Here is a 23566-nt window from a genome sequence, read left to right as displayed (position 1 = left end):
AGTTATCTTTTTGTCAGAGAGCTTTAAGTTGTTATGCTCCTCCTCCCCAGAAGACAGTCTATTTGTTCTGAAACCACTTCAAGTCTCCAAGGTAGATTCATATCCTACCCTTATTTCTTTGTTGTCATACAAACAGCCTCTAATTGATAGAGCTTGGTCAGGAGCGCCATCTATTCCTGTCACATGAACTGGTTCCATTTCTGTCTGCTGAAGTGTGTCCCTCTGATTGAAGCAAGGTAGTCCAGGGAAAGAGTACTCAGTTTAAACCATATCTATCATGGGAAAAGTTCTCTTCTGACCAAGCTCTATCAATTAGTTTCCTTTCCTGTATAATGAGATTAAGTGAAATATTCTCCAAGTTTCTCTTCCACCTCTTAACATTCTATGATTTTTATCAACTTTTAATTTCATCTAATTTCACTAATTGAGGCATCAATCTTCTAGACAGCCAAGTATCTATCCTTGTATCTCAGTTAATTATAGGCAAAGCAAAGCAGAAGGTGCCAGAATTCAAACATTTAGAAAAGTTAAGCCAGCAGTGAATACACACTCCACCCACCACACTGAAAATCTGAAACAGCTCAGGCAGAAATAAAACCTACTAGGGGCAGCTAATTGGTGCAGTGGTTAGAGCACCAGCCCTAAAGTCAGGAGGACCCAAGTTCAAATCTGACAGTCACTTAACCTCAGCCAAAAAAAAAAAAAAAAAAAAAAAGAAAACCTACTCACCTCTGGCTAGGAGTCACAATTTTAAATCAAGATTCCCTTTGTATAATTGGTATCACCAAATGTTACCCTCCACTCTAACCCATACACACAGGATTGCTGGTTACTCCTCCAAAGCATGAATGAGGTTCCCAGATGCCCACACCTCAGGTCCAGCACTTTTTATTAACCACTGATGGCCTCCCTGGCCATCCAACTTAAACATTAAAAGATGCTTAGATGCTTATATCCTACACAAAGCCAGAGCTTTAATAGCTTAAAACCCAACAAATATAAAAAATGGGATAAGGAGGTGATGGATTCAAAGTCTCCTTCAGATCTGCTGTTGGCCCATTTTTTAGACTGATCAAATGTCATGAACTCAGCAGTCAAAAGAAGGGAACAGTCACTTGAAGGCCTCTGTGAGATCCTTCCTTCCAAGGATGTCAGATAATTATTAGGTCAATTCTATATCCACTAGAAAGCCTTGGGAGAGTAAAAGATACTTGTGTTAAGAGAGTAAGGCTTTGAGAATCCAATCCCCTAGACTGGAGTCAACACATTATAGCCCTGGATCACAGTTTACATTAGCCAACTCATGCAGCCTGGTTCAAATCCAGGCTTGCCCCTTCCCAGCTATGTGATTTTAAGCAAAGTGTCCTCAATCTGTGAAATGAGATGATAATACTTGTAATTAACTTTTTCACAGGGCTACTGTGAGAGACAGGTAGGCTTGGGAACCATTACCACCTGTCCCTATATTGACAAGTCAACAAGAAAATGCCTCATACCATCAGAGCAAGTTTTTATGCCCTGTTGATCATTCAGAAGGGATAGAAAGAAGCAACTGAGGGGTAGCTAGGTGGCGCAGTGGATAGAGCAGCAGACTGAAGTCAGGAGAACCTGAGTTCAAATCTGGCTCTGACACTTAATACTTCCTAGTTGTGTGACCCTGGGAAAGTCACTTAACCTCACTTGCCTCAGCCAAAAAAAAAAAAAAAAGTAATTGAGTTAGTTCCTAATCCTATGTCTTAATCAGACATGTATCAACTGAGTCACATGTCCTAATTCTCAATGCCTTCCTAATTTCTCTACTGGAAAAGATGTAGTAATAACAGATCATCATCCCTAGAGCCAGAAACATGGCCTTCCCACCCAGGCGATGCTCAATACTGTCCTATGCATCGTGTCACAAACCCAAGTGAGCAAACCAACAGTGTTAAAGAGACATTACCCAGGCATCAGTCATGATTTATTGATGGGAACTTCAATTCGGTGATTTCAGAGTCAGGGGAGCTGCTCCCACTCCGGTCACTGTAGGTATCCCTGCAGAATCCAGAAATTCTATTAAAGATCTCTTGTAAAGGCCATACCTTACTTCATTTATTCATGGTCTCCATCTGTTCCAGACCCATACCCTAGTACAGATCTCAGTACAGACCTCTTCCTATATCCTTAGTTTTGTCTCCTAAGGTACTTGCCTTTTAAATATGGGGGCAAGAATAGTATCAGGTTAAGACATGACTTATGTGTGACCTGTACGACCCAAAAAACTACAGCTACGTTGTTGTTGCCCAACAGGAAATTCAAGCTTTGTCTTTGCCACTTAGCTATGAAACCGCAGTCAAGTCATATCCTTTCTAGGCCTTCTGTAAAGATGAAGAGGAATTCATAAAGAGTTTTATTTTTAGGCTCCTTAGAGCAATAAATCCTTCACAGATATGGAGACCAGGACACTAATACCTACTTGCTTCATACAGCTGGGACACTATGTCCCCAAAACTGTGGCATACAGGAAAGACAACCAAGGGTCATGAGTCAAAGTGAAAAGTGCTTCAACAAGGAAAAACTAAACTTGATTAAGAAAAACATCCAGATCATAGAGGACAAATCTATATAATTAGAAAGGTATTCATGGAAAAAAGGCCACATGAAAACTCACGTGTTCCCTCTGGTTGCCTTCTAAACTTATCAACAATCAACTATAAGACACCAAAGATGAGCAAGGAAGATTTGGCACCTGGGAGAGAGTCTGCAGCCTTTCTGGAGATAGTGAGTGAGCCTTCCAGCTGAGGCCAACAGGAGGCCAAAGTAAGGAGGAGATGGCTTGATCGGTCTGGACAAGAACTCAGGATGATACTGAACACCAACAAAAAATGGATGATCTGAAAAACAAATTGAAAACATATATTATGAATATTTGTGTAATTGCCAAATTTACCGATTCTATTTCCATTCTTACATGTATGTGTTCTCTTGCCTTCTACCACTTGTGCTATCATATTCACCAGGTGAAAACCTGGGCTGTCATAAAATGCCTCCTAACTGATATGTGATTCTAATCTCTCCCCATTCCAACCCACCCTCAATAATCCTCCAAAGGAGACCTGTATGAACTGATGCAGAATGAAATAGAAGAACTAGAAGAACAATTTATACAGTAATGATACCTTAAAGAACAATAAGATGGAAGCACTTGAGAATTTGGATCAATACACTAACTATAAGTTGAAGGATGAAGGATCACTCACTTTAAAGGATGCTTATGGACCTAAGGTATAGAACAAGAAAATATCTTGGACATGGCAAATGTATAGATGTGTTTTGTTTGACTATAGTTGTTAAGAATTGTATTTACCCCTTTTTATTTGGGGGGAAGTGGCAATAGTGTTGCCCCTCACCAAAAAAAGATGAAAAGAAAATGAAACACTAAAGATAATACATAGAAAAAAAGCACCTCAATCCACAAATTCATTATCCTGACATTTAAAGTCCTCCACAACTCTTCCAAATGATTTTTCCCAACTTTATTTTTTTCTACTCGTCAATGAAATGTAGAACCAGTATACAATTAAGATTCATTGTAAGGGCAGCTAGGTGGCTCAGTGGATAGAGCACCAGCCTTGAATTCAGGAGGACCCAAGTTCAAATCTGACCTCAGACACTTAACACTTCCTAGCTGTGTGACCCTGGGCAAGTCACTTAACCCCAGCCTCAGGGGAAAAAAAAAAAAAGAAAAAAGGAAAAAGAACAAAAAAAAAAAAAGGTTCATTATACATTAGATAGAATGCCAGGGCTAGAGTCAGGAGACCCAAGTTTAAATCTAACCTCAGATACTTAGTAGCTAAATGATTATAGCAAAGTCACTTGCCTGAAAGCAGTTTATTCAAATATAAAATATGGATAATAGCACCCACCTTGCAGGATAAGATCAAATAAGATACTATCCCATTATCTTGCCAAGAAAACCCCAAGTGGGGTTATAAAGAATTAGGCACAAAAAATGAGTGAGCATCCCTTCCCTCTACTTTTACCATTTCAGCCAAACTGGTTCAATCTTGTTCCATCATCCAATGCTGACCTACCCATGCCTTACTAAGGGCCTGAAATCATCCTTTCCTCATCGATATTAAACTCACTCTTTTCCTTCAAAGCTACTCTCTCCTAAACAGAAAGTCTTCTTTCCTGCATTAGGCTCCTTTATAACACTTTCAGGTCATATTCTGCCCCATGTGTAATATTGTACATATTTTACAAGTCTTTTAACTCTAATTTGATTGTGTGGAGACCTCAGTTCAGAGTACAGTGCCTTATGTGTGAAAGAAACACGTTTTTGAAAATGGAATAATACAGATCTCAAATCTAGGGAAAGGGAAATAAAATGTCAGACCCCCCCCCCCAAAAAAAAAGAAAAAAAAACTTCAACTTGGAACTTGGAAATACTGTACTTGGAAATACTGTACTTTCCAAAATGACTTTTATACTATTCTGAAGAAGTAAAACAAACACAGGGATTTACCAACATCACTGCTTCTAACCTCCTCCAGAATTCTCTTTTCTTCTTTCTTGCCCTTTCTAAGGCTAAAGGTTGAAATATTGAAAGAACTACCAGAGCAGAACATTTCTGCTTGTTGTACTAACTCTCTTGGTCTTTAGGTCTACCCTATTAAATGCTGAGGAGTCTATACATTTTTCTTATTTTTCTTATTTTTATATGTGATTAATTTTGTTTTTGGTTAGTTTATATGTGCAGCAGGGAGTCTAGTAAACAGATCCAACCTAGGAGTCTCAAAGCCTTAGCTTAGGTTCCAGTTGTTTCTTTTGACAGGTACCTATTATAGAGAAGGTACCAGATTGCGCTGGTTAAAGGAACTGTTATTTGGAGCTCCCTACACAAAAAAAAGTTTTATGGTTAAAAAAAAACTCCAGATTTTAAAAAATTGTCAAATACGAGAACTTAAGAACTTGCAATTAATCCAACTATCCAAGTCCTTACCCTCCAGCTCCACAATCTCCATTCGTTCTCCTTCAACATCTTGGCCCACAAACTTCAAGCCTTGTTCTTCCAAACACTTCTTTAAGACTGGATTCACCTGAGGGTACAGAACGCTCCTTCAATGACATGGTGCTTCTAGGAAGACAGAAAGGAGGCTGCAGAAGCCCCGATGCGTACCTCAAACCTGTGCCGGTGTCTTTCCTCCAAGTAATCAGGATCCCCATACAGCTTTCCTAGAAAGGAAACAGTACAGGCTATAGTTTCTCACACTCCTGTATGAGCCTCAATTCCCAGAGTCAACAACCCCTTCCCTCTTTCAACATCTAGGTCTCCATAAATACACATTTTCCTTCTAGGGTCCAGTCCCAAGACTTTATGACTTCTGCCATCTTCAGGCTACTGACAGGGCAAATATCTCACTTTGGGAGAATGCCCCCGAGGTCAGTACACAGGTATCCACTCCATGTCAAAGCATCATGTCATATTAAAACTGTTTTACCAACAGAGAACCCAGTAATATTAGGTGGGATATGCCCATTTATTCATCTGTCCTTGAAAGAAGCTGAGCTAGGCAGGTATGTTCACAGTGACCACGCATCTTTCAGTGGTATCTGTCACTTTCCTGAACTGTACAAATATGAAGACACAACAATTGGATATTTAAGCACAAGAAGGGGCTGTATTACTTCTCTAGGCTGAAAATAGCAAGCAGGACATATTTTGGTAGAACCATAGGCCATGTGTCATCCAAAGCATTAAGTAACCTCTTCTCAAAAACATCAAGTGGTGGTTTAATCTCATGTTCGATAATTCCAGAAAGAATCCCATTTCACTTTGGAATACACTGTAGTAGTGAGGGAAGTTTTTATATTGAACCAAAAATCTGCCTCTATAAAGCTTCTGGCCATAGCTCTGCCCCATCTCCTGCTTCAAAAAGTAAGTCCACTCTCTTAGTAACCAAGTTTCAGCAAGAACAAGACCCATCAGCAATAGCGGCAGATCTGTTTTAGGCATCTTTTCAGCCTGAAGGCCCCTTGGCTCTATCCCAGCTTGCCTCAAGCTGAAAGGTCAGGTCAAAAAGAGAAATTCTTCTTACTCATGATTGAGTTCTTCGTTTGGAAGAGGGTCCTCCTCTTGCCAAGTCTCATGGTACCGCCCATTTGTCCAGGATTGTGTTCTGGCATGTCAATTACCTGGAAATTAGGCAACACATCATCTCCTTGAGAACACAAGTGGCCAACAAGTTGGCTATTCATCCTTTCCTTCTTGCAACTTAAACACATACAGAATGCTGCTTTGACATTATGGCACTGTTAGTGAGGGAAAAGACTTGCCGGGCCACTAAAACTGGTTGTCAAATTAAATTTGGAAGATTTTTAGCTATCCACTATTTTACCAAAAATGCCTATGCTTTTTTGGATAATGGTGAACAGATCAGGGATACAGATCTCGGCCTCAGTAGAGCCAAAGCGGGTGGGATGAGAACAAGGGCTTGCTTCCCAATTCATTCACAAAAGAACCTCAGTCAAAAAGGGGTCTCAGAAGGTCAACATGTGAGGCTTACCACAGGATGACTTGTCTTAGGGTCAAATTCTGTTGAATTGGCATCTGTAAAAACCAAAATCATCCTCTTAAGAAAATATAGTTGCAAGAAATTCTGTTCCTGGTAATCTTATTCTATTATAGCTAGAACTTTTCATTGCTCTCAGCATGAGCAGAATAATTCTCCCTGATTCTATTTCCTAATCTATCAAATGAAAATAAGAGTGCCTATTCAACCTCAAAGCATTGTTATGAGGACCAAATTAAACTATATTTAAATAGGTAGATAGATGTTTATAGATGTGAAAATGTATACCCCCAAATTATGTGTTTGTGTGTGTGTGTGTGTGTGTGTGTGTGTGTGTGTGTGTGTGTGTGTGTGTATAAAGCATCACATATACGTTAGCTATTTTTAACGAAAGAACAAAAACAAAAAGGATTAACTTCAATCTTTTTTTCTCAAATCTGTAACCAAAGCAGCTTGGTAATGTTTCTTGAGCAACTTTTTTATGTGCATGTCTTTTGTATCCGCAGCTACCTTTGATAGCAAATGTGTCCGATGTGTCTTTTTAGGCAGCCAAGTATTGTGAAAAGAGCCATGGGGACTGAGCCCAGAGGACCCTGCTTCACCAGTTACCAGTTATGTTACTTGGAGAAGCTGCTTCCTCATTTATAGTCTCTCTAACCTGACAGAGTTGTTGCCTTTGTAATTCACTACGTCCCCCAAATAGGAACTATTACTCTTGCTACTAGTATTACAAGAGTTTCACTCCAGATAGCCCTGTCCTTGATTGTGAGCATCAGAGCCCAGAATCTCCAGGGAATAACACAAAGTTACCCAAGTCAGGCCAATGGGCTGCCTCTATCTCAGTGAACTGTAAGGGAAACAAGATGGATTTCTGGCCATACCTTGCCAACCGAGAACACTTCGTGAAAATTCAACCACTGCCAGCTGCATTCCTAAGCACACACCTTTCATAGGACAAAGGAGAAAAGACCACATAGTAATGGGCTACCTGTGAAGTTCTTTGAACATCACAATTTTCTGAGTCAAACAAGCATCATAGGCCCACGTGACCTTGAGAGCATGCAAGGGAAAACTTTCTGTCAAAGGTGGAACCTTCAACTTCATTGAACACAAGTAGTGTTCTTACCATAAAGGGTTTTAGAAATTCAAGTTTCTTTCCTTTCATTAAGCTTCCCATTTGCAACTAATCAAGCTGAAAATTACTACAACTCGATGCACTAAGAAGCCTTGCAATTAGAGGCAAATTGTATCTCAATTTAGGAACAAGTAATACATTAGGTCTCCTGAGCACTGTAAAACAACTGCATTTATTTGGGAGGGGGAAAGAGGAAGGAGCTCTCAATTGATATTTCCCTCTCCCCAAGCTCTCCTAAAACCCACACCCTTTCCCTTGGCAAGAAAAGAAGCTAAGTCCCAAGCTAAGAAATTCAATTCTAAAAGGCAGTTTGGATTTCTCCCAAGCAGAAATGAAGTTTCTCCTATAATCCTAGAATCTGTGTTATGGGAATGAGGCACTTGTGTAGTAAACACCCATGCTTTATTGATAGGCTCCCAATATGCACCTCTTCAGCCCCTTCCCTGCTCCAGGTAAGTCCTACATTATAATTTTACCTAATCTCTTACCTAAGAATGGCTTTTTCTGTTTCCGTGCCCAGGAGATGGCTTGAATTTTCCCTTCTGTTCCTCGAACACCAAATCCCCCAGGAACCAGCACTCCACTGTGTGAAATAAAGCAAATGCACAGATAGCATCTCCTTGCTTATCTCCCTTCCATAGGCTTAATATTCTAGGAATCCCAATAGAGACACTAAAATATTGATGCATCTTTTGCTTTGGGGGTTTTAAAAAACATTGTCAACTGCAGAAGTGAAAAAGGGCATCCATTGACTTTATAGCCAGAAGTATAGGTTTGAGACTGGGCTCTACCCCTTGCAGTAAGCTGTGTGACTTCAAGCCAGTCATTTGGCATCTTCTGTAAAATGGGGCATTTGGATTAAATAGGCACACTTCTAACCTACCAAGTCTCTAAAAGAACCCTGCTGGGGTTCTTCAAAAAAGGCCCAGGATTTGCAAAGCTATATTTAATTGATTTCATTTCTGGATCAGCATGGTAACTACTATGATACTGTGAAGTTACTCTGTGTCAGACTCCTTAGTCTTAATGTGTTGCTGATGCCAGAAAGCAGATTATATCTCTGCCTTTCTTTCCCCCCATCTTCAATTCATGAAGGCTTTGATAAAGCATTTCCTGAGACCTGCTCCTCTGAAAGCCCAAAGCACAAAGTATTCCTTACTTGGCACTACAGAGTTTCTGCCAAGCTTCATGATATCGAACAGGTTCCTCTTGTAAAGTACTCGGCTCCAAGTCAGCTGAATCGATGTACTAGGGAAAAAGCCAGAAAAGGGGAAATTTTTTTTAAAAGCAGACATATGAAACTAGTTGTTTGGCTTTGACATGACTTTTCTTTCCCATCTTCTTTCTAACACAATCAAAAATTCTCTCTTGCAAACCTATGCCAGCAGGAATTAGATTATTAAATAATGGGAGCTGGCCAAGGAATCGAGGCAGTCAAACATAAAGAGCTTACTATTGTCAGGTAGTGCTTTAAGCACTAGGGATACAAAGAGGCAAAAACAACATCTGTAGTTATCAAACTAATGGGGGGAAAAACAAGTCAACATATGTACAAACTAGGTATAGGATAACAAATAATTAAAAGGGCTGGGGTAGGCTTCCTGTAAAAGGGGATTTCAATTGCAACTTAAAGGAAACCAGCAAGAGATGGGTTATCTAAGCAGAGGAAGGAGCATTCCAGGCATAGAGGATAGCAAAGAATAAGCTTGGAGCAGAGAGATGGAGGGTCTTAAGGAACGGCTGGGAGGCCAGTGTCAGTGGACTAGAAAGTATGGGGGTGGTGGAAAGTGTAAGACTGAAAAGGGAGATTAGGTCATGAAGGACTTTGAATTCAAAAAGAACATTCTGTATTTGATCTGGCAGATCACTGGAGTTTAGTGAGTGGGAGAGGGGAGGAAGGGATGATGTGGTCAGAGCTCCATTTCAGGAAGATCACTTTAATAGCTGAATGGAGGATGATCCAGAGGAAAGACCTGAGGCAGAAAGCCTCATAGTCTAAGCGTGAGGTGACAGATGAGGGCCGGCACCAGGGTGGTAGCCTCCCTCAGAAGAGGGAGAGAATTTAAATGTTGCCAAAATGAAATCCATAGGTCTTGATAATAGCTCAGATATATGGGATGAGATAGTGAAGCATCAAGTATGGTTCCTAGGTTGTGAGCCTAAGGGACTGGGAGGATGCTATTATAGTAACTAAGAAGGTAGGAGGCAAGGAGATTTAGGGGAACAGAAGTTCCGTTTTGGATATGTTTAATTTGGAGGTCTACTAGACAGATATCCAGTTCAAGATGTCAAAAGGCAACTGAAGATGCCAGACCTGAGGATGGCAGAGGGGTTGAAGCAGAATTAGTAGAATTAGCACCTGCTAGAGAACTGCAACACAGAAATGGGAAAATTCAATCCCAATTGAAAAATCAGAGAAGCCATTTTTGCTTTTGGGGTTGATAAGCTAGGTAATAAATTATTTCATTCTCCCCAGCATGTTCAGGCATGACATAAGTCTTCTGGTGCCCTGGCTGGGAAGGTTGGGCTCCTAACAAATTTTACCTACTATTGCCTCATGATGGGTTCTGGATGGGAGATGGAGGAGGAATACAATCATTATGGCAACATGGCAAAAGTGGATTTTTGGGAAACAAGCTCTACCTGAAGGAAGCTAGCAGTTGGGAGAGGGATGTACCACATCAGGAGCATATCAGCAACACATCAGTGTTTTCTGCCAGCCCAGGCCTGCTCTATTTTCATCGGGTCACCTGACACTTCCTGCCCCCTAGAATCACATCTCTTCCTTCTTCACTGTTTCCTGAAGATGACCAGCTGCATAATATGGATGCCCAGTGCCAACCAGAAATCTAAAGTGCTTTCAGAGAAGGAAGCAATGCCCCCTCATCCCCCCAAAAAAGATGGAACACTGGTCCTCAGGACACTGAGGACCAAATTATCTCTAAAGTCCCTTTCCTCTTTTAAATCAGTGACTTTCAGACACTTTCAATATGAACCCTTGATTAGGAAGCTATTTTAATACTACAAGCCATGAGTCTCTCCATGTCCACCCTGCAAACACTTTACCCACCTTTATCTCCAGCTTGTGGTTGATGGCTAGGGCAGAATGCTCCAAGGCTTTAATGACAGAGGCATAGGAGTCTGAGAACTTGGTGTATTTCCCAACCAGAGCAATAGAGCAGGTTTCCAGCAAACGATCATACCTGCAAGTCCAAAAGCCAACAAGTACGTGAGAGGAAAAGGCAGAAAGTGAGTATTTTCTAAAACAAGAGGTGCTCTGTATGCCATGCTAAGGTGGGAGAAAACATCTCTAACCCAATATGACTGGGGTAATGAAGGAGGACAGGATGATAAGAGCTCCCTTACTGGACTCCCTGGCTGTCTTACAGAGCCCATTGGGGAAGATGGTTCTTAGTGTACAGTCTCCAAAACTGGATAATAAAAAGCCAGCAGGTACATAAGTAGGATATTCAAGTGCCACAAAGCTCCGAACCCAGGGAACCTAACCAGATCAGGGGGCTCAGGAGCTTAACATAAGCATTCAGCAATCAAGCCAAAGTTTAGGAATTAATGAAAGACAAAGCCTTGGTTCCAAGAAGCAGTCTAATAATAAAAAGATCACCAAACTTGGAGTGAAAAGACAAGTTTGAATGCTAGCTCTGCCACTGCTGTGTAACCTTGAGTAAATCACTTAATCTGTCCAGAGGTAATGTAAAATGAGGGGGCAGAGAGAAGCTCTAAAGGTTAAAGCAATGAAGCAGAAGACATCTGTCTTAGAAAACCAACACAGCTGAGCAAAGCCTCAAGGATCAGGCCAAATCCTGCCTACTTCTACCTTTAAGGTACATGGCACCATCTGCCTCCGATTGCCAAGACAGACATTAGTTTTAGCTTCCAGTACCAACTGTTTGCACTATAGCTGTCAGTAACAACTGTGTTTAGATGTCTTTTCAGTGCTGGTAATGGTTTCTAGTGCCATCTAAACAGAGGCAGTGAGAGGAAAAGGGGACAAATGAAGCCCCAGCAACTCCTCAACCATAAAATGAATTTGATTAGATGAAGCCTATGGTACCCTGGCTTCGTTTATACTCTTATTGCGCGGTATAAAAAGGAGAGCATGCTTTATACCCTTTATACAGGGTGTAGGATTTAGCAATGTAAAGGATATCAGGTCACCTACTCCATCTTGTTTCACATGAGAAAACCCAGAAAACTTCAGTGACTGGGTGAAGGTCACACAGGTAATAAACAGAAGTAAGAATTATACTTGGGTCCAGAGCCTCTCAATCTAATGCAGTTCTAACTAGTTAATAGTGGACCCCAGAAAAATGCTTAGTCTAGGTTGTTGTTCTAATCCCTGCTTCATAAAGTTGCCCTGGGTTTCTTTTACTAAGGCTCACTATCAACAGTTGCCAAGTTGTCACAGGGACCATTACCATAGTTACTGCCTATCCTCCCCCCTAAAACCTCTCCCTTTGATTCCCCCTACACACAATTCAGCCAAAAACCTCTCTGGTCAACTTGAAGGATTACAGAGAAGTAATGGGAGGGGGGTGAGTGGGAGAGGAGACAGGGATCATCATGAAACACTGCCTGATCAAATAAAAACCACTCTGAATTCTAATGTGAATTCCCAAAACCTAAAAATCATTCTTACATTGAAAATAAAACTTTAGCTGATCTCAGCAAAGGTCCTAAAATCTCAAAGAATTATTATTCAGCTTCTCTCAAATCAAATGAGCAAGCGGAGTGTATGTTTAAATAAAATCAGATTAAATTCAGAATAGGTTTTCATCAACAGATAACTTTGATCTGGTTTAATTCTTTGCAAAAAATAATCTCTTCTTAACTTTCCCAATGATATGTCCCATTTCAAATAAATTTTAGTTTGTCTAAGTCTTTCCCAGAGTTGGGAAACATTTAATTATGGCTTCAAGCTCTATTGATCCCTTTGTGAAATCATTGCTTTGTTCCATGTGCAAGACCTTCATCTCAGTAATCCATATGGCAAATTCCTTAAATGTCACAGATTGAATGGATGAATATAAGCCCTTAACTGGTACTGAAAAAGCAACTCATAGAGGATAATAGGTCAAGAATGAATTCTTCAAGTACATCCCAAGGCTCCAAATACAGGAAAAAGTCAAAGTCTTGTTACTAGCTCCTTTTATAAACAAGATCTCAGAATCATTTTATTACGTAAAGTGACTGTAAGAATGAGCACTGGGGATAAAACGAGCAACAGGGGGCAATTGGTGCAGTAGATAGAGCACCAACCCTTAATTTTGGAGGACCTTGAGTTCAAATCTGGTCTCAGACAGTTAACACTTCCTAGTTGCCTCAGACCTAGTTTCCCCCCAATTGCCTGGGGGGAGGGAGGGAGGGAGCAATGGCCATTAAAAAAGGTTACTAGATTTTTTTCCAAAGAAAAAAGTAACAATGGTGTAATAATTTCTGCTAAAGAGATTTATATAGATACATTACAATAATTACAATTACAAAAATACTTTAGTGATGCTAGTCCTATGGGACATAAGACTGGGTAACCAAAATTCTTTCTATTTGTGATACTTACCTGTCAGCCATCTCCTTCCATTTCATCAGCATCTTTCTTGGCTGCCTCTCAATTGGAAGGTCAAGTCTTCGTAGGAAGTAATCTACAACACCCTGCTCTTCTAGTAACAGAGGGACTCGGTAAATGGAAGAAACATCATGGACACAGATGACCTGTTAAAATACAGAATCAGCAGAATTTTAAAATAAAACTAAAATAAAAAATAGAAAATCAATAGGGGTGACTGGGAAGGAAATTTATCATAACTGGTTCTCAAACCTATTAGTCTCAAGACCATCCCCCCCTTTTACATTCTTAAAAACTGAGGGCTCCATCAAACAGATTTTGTTTATATGAGTTCTGCTTCTACATTCAATTGATTGCCATATATTGGCAACATACAGATATGTTGCTGGAAAAGGAAATGATTTAAAAGATGAATAGTTTTAACCATGATAAAAGGGTATGGGACCTCCAGGGGTACGTTAACTATACTTTGAGAATTGATTTATTAAATCAATCCATTGTAAAAGGAGTAAACAAAAACAAGTTGGTTAGTTATAATAAAGTAATACCTTTATTAGTGAAGGAGTTACCATAAGTCATTCTGTGGTTGGAAACTTAGTTACTAGAGTAATTCACTTGGGGATAAAATTTCCTCTTCTATCATTCCCCACAATGTGGACTTGTGATCTTTATATCTACATAAAGCATGCTCTTATGGCTGTCCAATTATACCACAGCTCAGGAAAGACCAAGGAGTACAAACCTCTCAGGAAGAAGTAGGCTATAGCCTCTTTGAAAGGTTTGCCATTGACCCCTTAGTTCCCCTCATTTCACAGAACACTCAAGTGACTTAAGCAACTCTATCCTCAGCATTTATTAACTGAGTTATGTTTAAAAATTCTACAAGAATTTTGACATCTATATAAATCTCTTTAGCAGAAGTACTTTCACCAAAAGCTACTCTTTGTTAATGCTATGGAATAGCACCAAGAGTAAGAATAACAGGAATCATAAAGTTCCCAAAGACAAAGGACATCAGAACATCATTGATATCTCCTATCTTCTATATGACATGAGACTACAAGCTCATGACCAAGTAGCTCATACCAGAGCTGCTCTTCTAGTTATAGTCAAAAGTGCTCTATAGTGAGATTATTAAAAGGTCACCTTCGCTTACATATTTTTCTTAGTCATTATAAAATATAGTTCCACTTAGTCCTTTGGGATTACCTTAGGTAAGAATAGAAAGTTCTGTAGGAGAAGTGGCTCTGCTGGCGAAGAATACTATAATCAGAAGTGTCCTTGACTATATATAGATATAGATATAGATGAGCAAGAGCTACTATGCTCGAGCCTAAAGAAGCCTCAAAAGCTAAATGCTGCCCTTGCTAAACACAAAAGGAAAACTAAGGCTATAAGCTCCCTAGGAGTAGAAGGGTAGAAATTCACAGCAATTTAGGGCATTTGGTAAGGGAACCCAGTGCCTTACTTATATTAATTCCAGAAGTCATCATTAATTCCTCAGGGGTAAAATTGGCTATGAATGCTATAGGGCTACCTCCACAGCTTGCTTTGGAAAAGTTAGACACAGAACTAGAGAAAAGAAATTTGTAAACCTACTTCTTGCCAGGAATTTAGTCATTTTATGTCCTGAGGATTGGCATTTCATCCACATGGGGAGGATCAGACTGGTAATGCCTTTCTCTCCAAATCATAAAGTACAATTAGATGAATGCAAATAACATCTTGATATTTCTATTTCATGTAAATAAACCACATCCTGTCCTTTATAAGGAAAAATGACTAAATGAATTTTTTCTAGCTACAATAGTGGACTTTCACTGAAGTTCTTTGCTCCCAAGAAGCTTGAAAGATAGTAACAGAGTTACATGAGGAAAATGGGGTGCAGAGATTAAGTGACTTGCTCCAAAGGCTGAATGGGCTGCTTAGAAGTGGTGGGATCCCTCTACTTGAAAGTCTTCAAGCAAAGCCTATCTGACCACTTAACAATATTTTGTTACAGTTGGAAGGGAAATCATTTAAATGATCCCGTCACTTTAAAATTGAGGAAACTAAGAATTAGGAAGATTTTCAAAGCAAGATACGTACTAGTTAATATCTGAAATAAAGCTCATTGCTAGTCAGTGGCTGGGATGAGCAATCACATCACTTATGTCAGCTTAAAAAATTGTTAAGATAAAAAAGTCACATTGTATATATGTACATATGGGACAATCATTTAACAACCCCTGCAGAAATCCATCATTTGAGGGAGGCTGGAAGAAAATGACCATTATTTCTTATATTAGGCATCAAAAACTGTGTAGTAGGAAGAGCTCAGACCCACTTTTGGCACATCCATTTCCTAAGAACTACAGAAAATGCAGATTTTCATGCTGAAAACTAGAGGAAGAGGAGATCTAAAAATCAAAGTCAATCTATATAAATTCTGATAATCCAAAGTGACCCAAACCACCCACAAGACTTCATTTGGAACAATGCACAAAAGAAATTACAATCCAATTAAACTGAAATCTATTTATTTAAATCAGACCCCATTATCTCTAAAATTGATTTACTCTTACTCCAAGTATGGCTTACAGACTAATAAGAATTAAAATTGTTTGGACTGATCCTTCCCTGCCATCCCTCCTGCTACCTAGATAAAAGAAACTTGAAGTAAACAGCTTTGTATTGCACAGTGCACAAAAATATCTCACATGTGGTAGACAGTCAAGAAATGTTTGCTAAAAGAAAAGCTGGACAGCTTTCCTTTTCTCTCTGGAATGGTTCAGCAGAGCTTCATTACTCTGAAATGGTATAAATTCTATCAAACAGCCATTTGCACATGCATAAACACAATCCAAAATTAAATGTGATGAATTTAAACACACAAAACCACAGAATCTGAGGTTGGAAGAAGCCTTGAGGATCACTCATAGTTTAATTCCTTCATTTTACATATGGAGGAACTGAGGCCCAAGAGGTCTCAGAGTCAGACCTGGACATACCAATCAAGGGACTCCCAGGAATAACTGATGGGAATTGGTCAGGGCAACAGCAATGACCCCTGCATTAACAGAAATAACAACTCTTGCTCCCAACAGCACTCTTTGCAAAGGACTTTTTCACTGGATACCAGCCATACACCAGCTATGTGAGATGTAGATCGGACAGTTGCTCAGAAGTTGATTTATCCACCATTATAAAACTATTAAGTGGAAGGGGCCTTCTAATTGCGAATCCAGTCTTCCTTCCATTATATCACTCCATACATGAAAAGAGACCAAGAATCCTTTAAGCCAAAGTATGTATAAAGTTAAAAAACAGTAATTCTAGGAAATACTTATCTTAACCTTTTATCCTACTTATCAATTTCCCAAACACTTACTTGCTCTGGCTCGACATGACAGAACATGGATATCTTTTCCTTCACTGAGGTGTCAAGAGGATTGGAGCATCTGCACACCACCTACTCCAAAAGATGAGGGCACAATTTAGCAGAGGAAATTAAAAATACACAAATATTGTCATTCGAGCTGAAGCAAATAGGAATCATTTCATTACAGTATATAAATGTCCCTGCCAGATTCTGGAGAAATTTGAAAACGCCCCCTTGTCTCTTTTCAGCTAAATTTTGCAGTTCCAAAAGTGGAGGCAGACCGAGAAATGAGAATTCAAAACAAGACTGCTTAATGAGCTATAAGAATGAAATGCCCATTATTTTGTGAAATAGAGAAAAAAGAATCTTAGTTAAGTCCAGAACACAACACTAGTTACAACATGCTTTCCAAAATATGTTCTGTGGACTGTGAGTGGTTCCCACAATAAAAAGGGGAATTCTGTGTGGGGAAAAGCAGAATGTTAGAGATATATACTGCATTCTACAATATTATGTATTAAAATTTTTTAAATCTCTTTTGTCAAGAGGAATAGAAAGATAAGGGTTAACATCTGCTATTCTGCTCCAAAATTTCACCAATCCACCTTTGTCTAGTGATATTCTTCATCCTCAATCCCATACAAAATTAATTTGCATAAAGTATGTCATTGAAATAATTTTCTTTCAACAACTATACTTACAATTCAAGGATCTACAATTTTATAAGCATGTATGAATTGATTCATACCAATAAAAGTTTACATCCCTTTTATGCAGTAATGCAGTCAAACAATCTGCCATTCTGTTAATTGGGACATTGCATGCTTAACTTGGCTGCTCCAGAGGCAACGGTCCCTAACTAAAAAGCTCACTGCCAGGTCCCCCCTGAAATCTTTCTAGCCTGAAAAGATAGGTTACTAGGAGAAGCTAGCACAGTGGATAGATTGCCAGGACTGGAGTCAGAAAGAGTCATCTTTCTAAGTTAGACAGTTACTAATTCTGTGACAACTCCCATCACCCTATCCCTCAGTTTCCTAATCTGTAAAATGAGCTGGAGAAGGAAATGGCAAACCACTTAATACTTTTGCCCAAAAAATCCCTAAAATGGGGTCATGAAGATATGCCATAGTCAGAGCTGGTATAAACTGGTGTATATATAGCTGAGTAGCTAACTTTAGAGGGCATTCTATTAAGAGATATTAAAATTATTCCATTCTACAAAAAAGTTTTTGTTCATTTCTAACTAATAATTTTGGCCATACATTTAAGACTAAAATTTAATCTAGCACAAAGAATTTTTTTAAATTACCAAATCTGGTGAAAGTCCAAGTCCTCTGAGTTCACGAACACTATTCTGGGTAGGCTTAGTCTTCTGTTCACCTGTAGAGCTTGGCTATTTTACAAAGGGAAAAAAATTTTAATATATGGAATTGAAAATTGACATTTCCCTTAAATGTTAAAAGTAGGGAAGATAATTTGATTATGTACATGGTTCCCATTTGTTCTAATACCCAAAAGAACAGAAGACAAAAAGTCTAGTATTTAGTGCAAACATTGCTCTCCACTTTCTCTGGTTCCCCCTAAAATTTCTAGCACCTCACCTGTGGAACTAAGCTGACGTGAATGTTGCAGAAGTTTTCTCGTTTGACTTTGAATTGAAACTGGCGGAAGGCTTCAATGAAGTGCATGCTTTCTATATCTCCCACTGTCCCTCCAAGCTAGAAGCACAAATTTTGAAATACATTATTAAATCTTCCTCCATTTGCCCATTCCCTTCTGTTATATCAAACAAGCAGCATAGCAACAGATTCTCCATATAGTATGTCAATTATCAAGAACACCACATTTCCTTGAGCTTTAATGTAACTTTTTCATTTTTTAAAACAGTATTTTAGTTTTTGTAAACACATGTACAAATAGTTTTCAATATACGTTTCTCTAAAACTTATATTCCAAAATTTCTTCCTTCCCTCCTGACTTTCTCCCTCTCCAAGACAGCAAGCAATCTGACAGGTTAAGCATGAACATTATTTTAGACAAAATTATGCTTCCCCAAAAGTATTCTGGTCCTCTCTATATCTGTGTCAAGGAAAATCTAAAATCACGAAAGAAAGAGTTAAGTGATTCTCAGTCACAAAGAGAACTCCCTAATTCTAATCTCCCAGTGACTGCCATGGGCAAATCAATGCTTGAGCTATCTTTGAAATTACATTGAGATGATAATAGTTGGGGTAATTACTAATTTGACAATAAATAGCTACAATAGTATTTTCAACATTCCTAGGGTCTAATTAAAGAAATGATACTATAAATTATGCTTTTATTCAAGCAAACATCTATCAATACCTGCTTCTCATTCTTTAAAATTATATGATTGATTGTTATACCTTTTGATTTATTCTATTTGTTGCTACAGTAAAAATCCTAAGATCAATGATTTCATTGATGTGGATACCCAGGGTTAGATCAACCACTCAAGTCTTTGTTACTCACAAAGACTGCGGCCAAAACAATTACCTATGCCCAGTCTTTTTGATAACTTGTCTTAGATGTATACAATACACTGCCTCACCTGGATCCAAAAGCCTTTCCAAAACTCAGCATCACTTCCATAACAAGATAATGAACTTGTGCAAAGCATCATTAAGAGCTCTCATTTCTACAGCTCTTTAAAATTTACAAGGGCTTTTCTCACAGTGGAGTAGTTGGTACAAGTTGTCATTCTTATTTCATAAAAGGAGAAAAAGTAACTTGTTCATTGTAACATTTGAGTTGCAAGCGTCTGAGCCAGCAATCCCCAAACATGACTAGTGCTATTTTCCTTTCAGCTGACACAGTGTAATCCAGGACTAAGGAAGATTAGAATATACAAACCTCAATCACACACACTTGAGGCTGTACACCGTCTTCATCTACAGGGATTAATGCCTGTCTCATTACCCATTCTTGTATTGCATCTGTGATGTGAGGCACAACTAGAAAAAGAAGAAAATAGTATAACTTATAAAGCTTATTATAACTTATAAAAGACTTTTCTAATAGCACTGATACTAATCTAAACAGATTTAGTTTTGAATGAAATCCTTGAATTAAGCAAATATAAAAATGGAACACAAACTATTAAAGAATAAAAATTCAATACCCTGCAACATCAAATCCTTAAGTCGGTCCATCTCTTCAAGGCCACTCCACAGCTACACACATCTGATCTCAAACACTGACCTAGTCAGCTTTCCCTATGATTTGTGAAGCTAGCAATGTTCCAACCATTTCAAATGGATCATAGAGAAAGCAGATGAATAGGATCTAGACTTAGAAATCAAACTACAGGTCTCTCCCAATTCTGAAGAAATGGGGGGAAAAACGTTCTCTGTTCAGAGTGGAGGCTGAGGTTAAAAAATATGCTAGAGGGGCAGCTAGGTGGTACAGTGGATAGAGCTCCAAGTCAGGAGGACCTGAGTTCAAATCTGGTCTCAGACACTTAACACTTCCTGTGTGTGACCCTAGGCAAGTCACTTAACCCCAACTGCCTCAGGAAAAAAAAAAAAGAGATGCTATAGAATATATCAGATCTGGAATTTCCAAAGAATAGAATTTCTACCAAAAATTATAGATAGTTCTTTAGACTACCTGTCTAATTTCCTTCCACTTGGCCTAAGCTAGCCTAGTCACTACTGTGGTCCAAGTTTACAAGGCAAGTAGAAAATCTACCTACAGTATAATTACCGGGCTAAAATTTTTAATTCCTTGGGGCCAAACTGTTTGGCTCATTTTCTACAGAATCTAGAGGCATGACATTGCCATTGCACCTGTAATAGAGTCCTTGACTTTGAAGTCTTAAGGACCTCAAAAACCCAATACTAATTTCATTTTCAATAAGAACCAAAAGGTCCAGAGGTTAAGGGACCATGTAGGAAAGGAAGTACTGATCAAAGATGCAGTATGGCTTCCTCAAGAATACAGACTAATACATCAGACTCCCTTTTGGCAGGTTTCCTAGATTACCTAGATTTCTTAGGTTACCAGACTGCCAGACCTGTTCAGTACTTTTAAAGTGGATTACTTAAAATTTCAACAAAGCATCTGACAATGTCTCTGATGCTACCTATGGAGAGAAAAGATGGAGACTAACAGTATATTTACCTGGATTCAAAACTGTTTCAATGAGCTATTTGTTCAAAGATTTTAATGTAATCATGAAAAAGTGGAAACAAACTAAAACAAGATAAGTTAAACAAATTATGGTAAACTGATGTAATGGAACACTGGAATGTAATTAGACTGAGGAATACAAAAGCATTCAAAGAAATCTATAAGCCTTTGTGAAATGTGAAAAAAAAACCCAGAAATCCTCTTACTAGGATCATATAAAGGAAAAGTAAGTGAAAATGGACAAAGAATCCTAATGAGAAGGGGGTAGCTAGGTGGCTCAGTGGATAGAGCACCAGCCCTGAATTCAGGAGGACCCAAGTTCAAATCTAGTCTCAGACACTTAACACTTCCTGGTTGTGTGACCCTGAGGAAGTCACTTAACCCCAGCCTCAGGGGAAAAAAAAAAAAAAGAATCCTGATGAAATCTTAGAGGTAAGAGAGAAAAATCAAGATGACACTTTGGATTTAAATTAATCAGTCAATACAGAATTACTAGGCAAATTTAATTGTACTGATGTTCAAGACTTGGTTTTAAAGAATTTAAAGGAAAAAAACAAAGAACTGCTAAAACATCCTGACCAAGAAGTCAGTGGGAGATAGTAGTAATAGTTTTGACAAATTGAATCTCTAGTGGAACGTCCTAATTTGAAAAGTGTTAAGCATGTTTATTAAAGACTCATAATGGGCCTAAGTGGCATTCAAATTTGCAGGTAATTGGGCTAACATAGAGTATAACAGTCAAATTTCAAAAATGTTTGGACAGACAAAAATACTTAACAAAGTCCAATGAAATGAAGTTCACAAAATTTAAGAAATCAACTTCACAACCATATGGAAGCAAAAGCTGACCCAACCTTAAGGCTGCATTAAGAAAAACTATCATTTTTTGTTTGGAGGGTTTTTTTTTTTTCCCTTTCATTTTCATTCTTCTTTCACAACATGACAAATGCAGAAATATGTTTAACATGACTGTGTGTGTGTGTGTGTATATATATATATATATATATATATATACACACACACAACCTATATCAGACTCCTTACTATCATGAGGGCAAGGAATAGAAGAGATGGGAGAAAAATTCAAATTCAAATCTTATAAGAAATGAATGTTGAAAACTATCTTTACATGTAAATGAAAGGCTTCTTTTTTCCCAACCATGATTCTCACCTACCTTTTAATTGTTCTTGTCCCATTAGAATTTAAGCTTCTTAAATATAGGAATTGTACGTAACTTGGTTTATATTTGTATTCTCAGTCCTTACCCAGTGAAAGGCACAGAGCAAGGGCTTAATAAATATGGCAAGGAAATGTGCAAGGAAGAAAAAAAAGTATACACTGGTATCAAACTCCCAGTCACAAAACTCCCCAGTTAAGCCCAAATGAGACTAATTGGGAAATGGTTAATAAAATAAATATAACCTAGATAATGTTAATTTGTGATTTTCTGGGATCTGTTTGTACTTGAGTTTGACATCACTGGTATACAGAATCAGGGAGCTAGTTCTCCAATATTGTGGTTCAGCTGTGGGGAGGAAGAGTGTGTTATGAGCAAATTTTAGGAAGGACATTAATAAGCTGGAGAACAAACAGTGGAGAAAGGTAACTAGGGTGATACAAGGTCTAGGTCATACCACATGAAGATCAGTTAAGGGAACTGAAAGTTTAGCTTAAATTAAAACTTGAATTGGGGCTGGGGGGCAGCAAATGTGTTTAAGTATTTGAAAGTTTGTTGTCATAGAAAAGGAATTAGATTTGTTCTGCTTGACTCTAGAAAACAAAATTAAGAACAATGGGTAGAAGTTTCAAAGAATCAAATTTTAGTTTGTTAGGAAAAACAATTTCAACAATTAAGGTTGCCCAAGTGGAATATACTGCCCTAGAAAGTCATGAATCCCTTCTTCCTGGAGGTTTCAAATGAAGATTGACTAGATGTGCTCTGGAAGGGATTCTTGTTCAGATGTTACTTGGATTAGATAATCTCTAGAATTCAACTAGTTCTTGATTTGACCAAGGTCAGAGAACTATGCAAGTCTAAATCTGGTAATTTGTGGCAAGATGTACATTCCGAGACTCTGATGCTTTAGGTAGTGTTCTTTTCACCATACTATATTGATAAAAACAGCATCATAAGCCTTTAAAAAGGAGCATGACGCTACGTAACCTACTCATGGACAACTGTTACTATCTAGAACTAAAAGGAGACAGATTACTTACTAAAACACTCATCACTAAGCTTCCACATTTTTAGAGTATTATAGTTACCTTCCACTATGAGACAAATATTCCTCAAGTTGTCTATCCCACACGACCCATCCTTTATCATCCTTGCTCAAATCACCTGCATTGTTCCATATCCATCACTGAATTTCTGTATAAAAGGTATTTTGGTTCAGAGGAGTTACATTAGTCAAGTGATGGCTTCAGACAATGCCATCCATAGCAGGGGCTTCTTTTAATTCATTTTGAGGGAACTTCCACATAACTAGGAATAAGCTTTAAGTGATTAACATGCAATTAAAAGCAGATGTATTTTGTCTAAGTCATTCAGTTTCAACTTATCCCTTGAAGAAACTCCTTGATGTTTACCTTGAAATATCTGTACAGACTCACAAAAAGAACATGAGCCCTTACAAAGTAATCTAAGAAAAGCTCCCATGAGCAGGTTTTACATAAATAATCTATCTCTCAAGATAACACCAGGAGTCTGCAATATCAAAGGAGTCCTTTGCATTTTCAGACAGAGATATGTCCCAACCCCCCCCCCCCAAAAAAAAAACTCATT

General features: G+C 38.5%; 1 protein-coding gene across 3 annotated transcripts in view; it reads right to left on the bottom strand.

The window, feature by feature from the left end:
* Positions 1-23566, bottom strand: part of CTPS1 (CTP synthase 1) — a 77180-nt gene that overhangs the window by 1164 nt on the left and 52450 nt on the right. For all 3 annotated transcript variants that reach the window (XM_074305422.1, XM_074305423.1, XM_074305424.1), the window contains 15 exons: positions 19503-19603; positions 18230-18346; positions 17938-18021; positions 16638-16718; positions 13262-13413; positions 10757-10889; positions 8846-8934; positions 8175-8269; positions 7433-7495; positions 6546-6589; positions 6078-6174; positions 5159-5214; positions 4982-5078; positions 2726-2870; positions 1940-2031 (listed from right to left, as the gene is read on the bottom strand). In XM_074305422.1, coding sequence (XP_074161523.1) covers positions 1947-2031; positions 2726-2870; positions 4982-5078; positions 5159-5214; positions 6078-6174; positions 6546-6589; positions 7433-7495; positions 8175-8269; positions 8846-8934; positions 10757-10889; positions 13262-13413; positions 16638-16718; positions 17938-18021; positions 18230-18346; positions 19503-19603 — 1439 coding nt within the window. In that variant the 3' untranslated portion in view covers positions 1940-1946. The remainder of the gene's footprint in view (positions 1-1939; positions 2032-2725; positions 2871-4981; positions 5079-5158; positions 5215-6077; positions 6175-6545; positions 6590-7432; positions 7496-8174; positions 8270-8845; positions 8935-10756; positions 10890-13261; positions 13414-16637; positions 16719-17937; positions 18022-18229; positions 18347-19502; positions 19604-23566) is intronic.

The sequence above is a fragment of the Sminthopsis crassicaudata genome, chromosome 3 (assembly GCF_048593235.1).
Source record: "Sminthopsis crassicaudata isolate SCR6 chromosome 3, ASM4859323v1, whole genome shotgun sequence".
Classification (NCBI taxonomy): Eukaryota; Metazoa; Chordata; class Mammalia; order Dasyuromorphia; family Dasyuridae; genus Sminthopsis; species Sminthopsis crassicaudata.
Note: the sequence above shows the minus strand (reverse complement) of the source record. Positions and strands in the feature narration are given on the sequence as shown.